This window comes from Branchiostoma belcheri, unplaced genomic scaffold, assembly GCF_001625305.1.
Source record: "Branchiostoma belcheri isolate BF01 breed outbred unplaced genomic scaffold, Haploidv18h27 scaffold10, whole genome shotgun sequence".
Lineage (NCBI taxonomy): Eukaryota > Metazoa > Chordata > Leptocardii > Amphioxiformes > Branchiostomatidae > Branchiostoma > Branchiostoma belcheri.
This window is the reverse complement of record NW_017802380.1, coordinates 3,988,055-3,994,024: the sequence shown is the minus strand read 5'-3', so window position 1 is coordinate 3,994,024 and position 5,970 is coordinate 3,988,055. Positions and strand designations below refer to the sequence as shown.

The following is a 5,970-nucleotide window of genomic DNA, read 5'->3' as shown; positions in this document are numbered from 1 at the left end:
ATGTTTGTCCGGAATCTGGGCCTAGTGTTACCCCCAAGGCTGGGTGTGTTTTGATGAAACCGTCACCCCGCGACGTTGGACGCCAAGGTTACGCCATTGTTCCGTCTCCCGGGGGCTGACGCGGTATCATCACGACCGTCTCCCCGGGTTACCCGCCCGCACAGCGCACGGCAGGTTTCTGAAGGCTATGGCGGCGAGTCAGCGTCAAATTGGCGGGAATTGTTCTGTGTGTCCGCCGGATGCACGCGATTAGAAGGACGCCTGAGTCACGGCGCTCATCCGTGTGTGAATAATCACCGTGTGGGAACATGGGGGGGGGGGGGGGGGGATGGATAAGTAGTTGAGTTAGGACCCTAAGAGGTTTATAATGTTCTAATTATTTTTATCCTAATTCTATTTGTCTGAACGGGGCGCCAATGGTCTTGTTCATATCTTGGGAAGTTTACCCTTAAGCGTCAGAATCCTTTCATTCATTCCTTCTTGCATTCTTTTCATTTCTGTATATGTATATGTTCTGTATCTGTCCTCTATTCAATTGTGTATTAAATATTGTAATGTCAAAGCAGATGTAGGCGTAGAAAGTCGAAAAAACATTATAAACCAGCTGATTTTTCTGATTTTACTCAAAGCAAGTTTAAAGGGGTACGTTTATACGTGCTGCCGATTAGAAAACTTTCCTATTTCCTATCTCCAACCATCTTTAAGACCGATGATTACGTAAAATGGTCGGGAAAACGTCTGCTACTAGAAAGTACTTCAAAATGTAATATATATTATCAGTGGGCACCTATACATTACGTTCAAAGTCCCCAGGAGTTCTCTATGTTGCACAAAGAAGTAAGAATTGTTTGATGAATTATTTAGGTGTTGTTGGTTTAGAGACAAAAGTTTTAAAGCTGTTGGTATTTTGTTTGAAATGACGAGTCCCGTGGGACATCGCCTGGCGTGGATACATGTAGGGGTATTCGTGCGGGAAATATCAATGCCTGTGATTTGCTGGATCGTTATTAAATTAATGTTAGGGTATTAGAAATGGGGGGTATAGATAGTATAAACCTGTTCGTGTTTTTAGAAATGGGAGAGGCTCTTGTTATAGGCATGTATGGAGCCATTTTTTAAATTTTACAGACTTCACAGAAAAAAATAACGTCAACACTGTGAATCATGGCCAAAACCATAATCTCTACCAGGCTTCAGGAGGCTGAAAAATTTCCCTAAGTAGACGGCAAAAATGCATGCCAGGGGAGTTGGTCCACAGTTCAAACTTACTCCTTAGCAGACCAACTACCCTGGCGTCACTTTGTCGAGTTTCTACTCATTCAGCCAATCCCCGAAGTCTGGTAGAGGCTACATAAAATGACCTGTCCCTCCTTTGTGTGACTGTATTAAGCCCAGCTTTGTTGTTGAAACGAGATTTGAATTGACAACACTTGAAAGAGAATTGACAACGCTGTCAGAAACTCGGGTATATGACAAATGCATTCTGACGTTCCATACCCTGTTCCCCCATGTTTAATTATGTAGGAGATTCGGGCGGTTGCCTGGCAACGGGTTGAATATGCAACAACAGGGGTGAGATATGACAGGACTGCGAATGATTACTGCGCATGTTTCCCAAGCCTCCGACACGCGGTTGCCTAGTTACCGCACGCCGAGACAAATGCAGCCGCAGTTTGGGATAATTACGTGTTTCGGGACTGCATACTTTTGCTGCGTTTCTTCCTAAACAATGTAAACATTCATACAAACAGGTGTTCCAGGCTTTTAGTGGTTACATAATACAATTAGGATGTAGCTGCTGAAGAAAAAACTTATCTTTCATGTTTCTGGGCCAATATTTACGTATTCAATTCTTAAATGTTAATGTTTAATGATAATGTTTACGTTACAGGACTCTTGCAGTGTTTCTTCATAAATTGTGAAGCAGTTGTTTAAGGCTTTAGATGTTTATAGTCAGCTTACAATAAAAATACGAGTTACAAAACAGTCCCTGATAATGATACTGGTATTGCACACAGACAAAATCATGAGTTAACAGTGTCCGTAGTTCCGCCCTGCTCCTTAACGCCTGCCACGTCGATGGACAGCCGTCCGTACCTCTCCCTGAAGCAGCACAACATGGGCAGAACCACGAACGTCGTGCCGAGGGTGGCCCAGTTCAACCACGCCACTCCTGCAATCACAGAAGGTTTACATATTGCAGACCAGCTTCTATACAGATACACACCAGTTTCTGTATCTGTATCGATATTGCTGGTATAACCGCCCTTCGGCGTAACGCACCTGCTTTGCAAGCACGCAGCCCGGCGGTAGCTGGCTATATTACACCGAAGGACCTGTTTCTCCCAATCTTTCAACATCTAACTGCAAAAGTAGTTCAAAGCTTTCTAGTGATGTTGCCCAGCTGTGGTTGGTGGCAGTGAGCTCCACTCTGAAATAGTTATTGGAAAACACGAGTTTTTGAACACCTAAATCCTAAGTTGATAACTCTGGTACTTGAGGGTATTTCCGATGTTGTTCTTCTTTTTTTAGCTGGAATTAGGTACATAGCTATATATAATTTTCCTTACCCAGAGCTGGGACCATGGGAAGCAGCAGGACCAGTAGACAGAAGATGTAGTACACCAGAGTCAGTACGATGGTGGTGATGCCCTCCGCCACAGGATAGGTCAACTCTACCGACATCTCGTAATATATCGGCCCGGACCCGCTGAGGCACACTTGTGTCAGGGCGAAGGTTGTGTACAGGGACGCTGAAATCCAAACAGATAAACAAACAATTTGTTGTGATCCTCTGTATGTATATATGTTGCAATAATATACGTAGTGACATATACCGCTCAGTCGGGGTTATACTGCCCCTTTTGGAGGATATACCCTTTCGTTGGCTGATACAAGACGGGGTCGCCAGGCCTCCGTCAGGAGGTTGATGTAAATCACTGTGTGGCGTATTCGAAATGGGAGTTCGCCAGGCCTCCTTCAGGGTGATTTCAAGTGAATCACCAACTTCCAGATAGAAATATCCAGGCCTTGGCACACGTACATGTACACCGGAGCATGCCCCTGCTGTTTTTGAAAGGCGTGGTTTACGTACCCATGCTGAAGGGAATGAGGCTGACGTTGACCATGAGAATGAACCACAGCATGGTGGCGGCCTGGAGAACCGCCAGCAGAACCAGCATCAGCTTGAAGTGACCCGCAAAATAGTCTCCCAGTCTGGGAAATATAATCAAAACGGGGTTTATTTCATTACTATTAAGATGAACCACAGCAACTCTACACACCTCACGTAGGTTTAAAATCTCCCCGTTTATGTTCTACAGAAAGAAAGACGCAAAAGAAAATGAAATTTCCGTTTTCCGTGTGACGTACCTTGCGAAGACGAAGGAGAAGGCGCAGCCGATCAGGTTTCCATAAAACCCCACCCAACCAGCCTGGACCTGTGCAGACATAGTGAAATGTACATAGACTAGGAAGGGTTCGCAAAACAAATGCAAAATGTCAAATTTGAAAAGGGGATGTTTAGTTCAACAAACTACTGCTCTGTTTACAAATGCATTCCTATAAATGGTGACCAGCCCCTCAACTCTGTCATCTGTGACGAGGGCCTGACGCGTTACCTGCGTGACGTTGTACGGAGACACGTTGACGTCCAGGATGTTTCCCCAGCCGCCGATCGAGCCCTGCACCATTCCGTACGACAGGCATACCAGCCAGAACGAACCATTCCTGACAGGTTTTCAAGGAAAAATAAATAAAATGATTATATCAGAAAGGTAACGCTAGCAAAGCAAATTTGTAATGTTTTCCTTCAAATGGTCTAGCCTAAAAAAACTACTAGTCTTACTCAGAGTTTAAATACATATGGTGAACAAGCACCCCTCCAACTCTGTCTTGCAACTTGCTACATAATATAACCCAACACGGCGCCAGTTAAAATGTTGATGGACAAAAGAAACGGAGAAAAAAATGTTTTTCTTCTGCGAAAGAAAAAAAATAACAATAGGGAGGAAATAGAGTGTATCTACGGAAGGTACATACGTCAGCAGACCCTTCACCCCTGACGTGAAGTTGAGCCGGCTGATGGAGGCGGACAGACTGGGCGGAGACGGGGGACAGGCGGGGTAGTACACGAGGATGGCCAGGAACAACACAGCCGTCAAACCAAACTCTGCAACAAGGAATCGTACATTTCAGACTCAAGATATGTAGATGTATATGGCTTGTGTTTTCGTCATTTGGCTATCAGAATACCTTTCTGACAAATGGCTTTCCCCTTCCAATTTTTTTCTGCCGGGAAAATATATATATTCATAAGACATGCGGAGATGTATGGACTCCAAAACTTCCATGCACACTTACCGATGTACATCAGTCGCATGATCTGCTCCGCCTCCATTGACTTGATGTCTGTATGTGTATACAAGATTCAAGTTAAGTTAGATCAACGAGTTCTACGATAACACTTTAGATTGAACATGATTCGGTCTCCAACTGAAGGCCAATCCAGGGCCGCACTGTCAAGCAGTGTACAGAATGTGCGAAATAGGGTGAAAAGGAACCTGAGATTGGCCACCCTGGGTAAATGAAAGAGAAACAAACAAAAAACGTGAGAAATTGGACCACTTTACAAAGTTAAACGCATAAGACGTGTTTCGTTTTGTGTCTCGTACCTGTGTTGTTGGCATGGCTGATCTCAGTAATTTCAACAAGACTACTGATATCGATGTCGCTGTAATTCCCCGTGTGATTGGTCGGTTCGCCCGGCTGGGACACGGCCAACGGACCAATCACGTAGCTGAGAGCACAGCCCACGTTGCCAAGGAGACCAGCGATGGCCGTGGCCGTGGTTCTCTGTTTTGGTGGGAACCAGGTTGCTGAGATGAGGGGAGGGGCCGCCATCAACACAGGAGCGCCACAACCGTTCAGAAACTGGCCCAGATAGATCAACCTGTGCACAATAAAATATATGTAATATCTTTTCATAAAAGTAAAATAATGGATTATTCTTTGAGTAAAAGATGTATTAGATTTGGAATTCTCCCCGAATTTTCGGTTGCACACCGACCGCAGAGTCACCAGGAGCAAATGACCAGCCACGTGACCTTGAATATATACAGCTGACGTGAGTACTCGGTACGTCGCTAGAACGTACTGCGCCTGAGTTAAGTCATGGTTTCTAGACTTGGATCTTGGATTTTATTCGTCTAGCTTTCAATTACAATCCTCATGGCAGCATTTGCAGGAAAGACAAAACGGTGCCCCGCTGTAGTTTGTTTGTTTGTTGGTTGGTTGGTTGGTTAAACTTTGTTTTATTATGATTACATAAAATACATAGTTATACGTAAAAGTAGCGGGACAACTACCATGTAGCCACAGGTTCCTCCAGTGTGAAGCACCTCATCCCGGTCCCCAGCAGCATGAAGAACGCCGCCAGCAGCACCGAAGTACGCAAACCTGATGTTAGGCAACATCAACTTCATTCAGCCTACGTAGTAGGAAAGTGCCCTTACCAGGCTTTCGGAAGCGGCTAGAAAGAGTAGAAATTGACCAAAGAGACTTATTAAGTGCAGTTTGCCTCTCCCGAAAACTGGCACTGAACTGTATTCCTTTATCGGACTAACTCCCCTGGCATGTTACATGTCTATTTGACCAATTTCTACCCTTTCCAGCCGCTTCTGAAGCCTGGTAGAGGCTATCTCGGACACCAACATCCAAGAGTCGCGTATTTTTAGCCTCTAGATAAAACCTACATCCTAACAACAAAAAGTCTGCCCTTATAAGGCCAAGTTCAGAGTCACAAGGCAGAACTTCAATGGTACGTTTGTGGCAGATAATATGTAGATGATAATTGACAGTGTGACAGCCAAGTAAAGACCATGGGATGATCAATTAAAGTACGTTATACATAAAATATTAAAATACATTTAAGAAAATGATTGAAAGTGGGAAGATTTGGCATACTCATAG

General features: G+C 44.5%; 1 protein-coding gene across 1 annotated transcript in view; it reads right to left on the bottom strand.

The window, feature by feature from the left end:
- Positions 1-1,578: 1,578 nt before the first annotated feature.
- The window catches only part of LOC109469161 (disrupted in renal carcinoma protein 2 homolog), a 5,642-nt gene continuing 1,250 nt past the window's right edge, over positions 1,579-5,970 (bottom strand). Inside the window, exons 2-10 of the mRNA XM_019767571.1 lie at positions 5,367-5,457; positions 4,674-4,951; positions 4,363-4,410; positions 4,042-4,171; positions 3,621-3,729; positions 3,373-3,440; positions 3,095-3,216; positions 2,571-2,753; positions 1,579-2,173 (exon numbers count right to left, since the gene is read on the bottom strand). Coding sequence (XP_019623130.1) covers positions 2,025-2,173; positions 2,571-2,753; positions 3,095-3,216; positions 3,373-3,440; positions 3,621-3,729; positions 4,042-4,171; positions 4,363-4,410; positions 4,674-4,951; positions 5,367-5,457 — 1,178 coding nt within the window. The 3' untranslated portion in view covers positions 1,579-2,024. The remainder of the gene's footprint in view (positions 2,174-2,570; positions 2,754-3,094; positions 3,217-3,372; positions 3,441-3,620; positions 3,730-4,041; positions 4,172-4,362; positions 4,411-4,673; positions 4,952-5,366; positions 5,458-5,970) is intronic.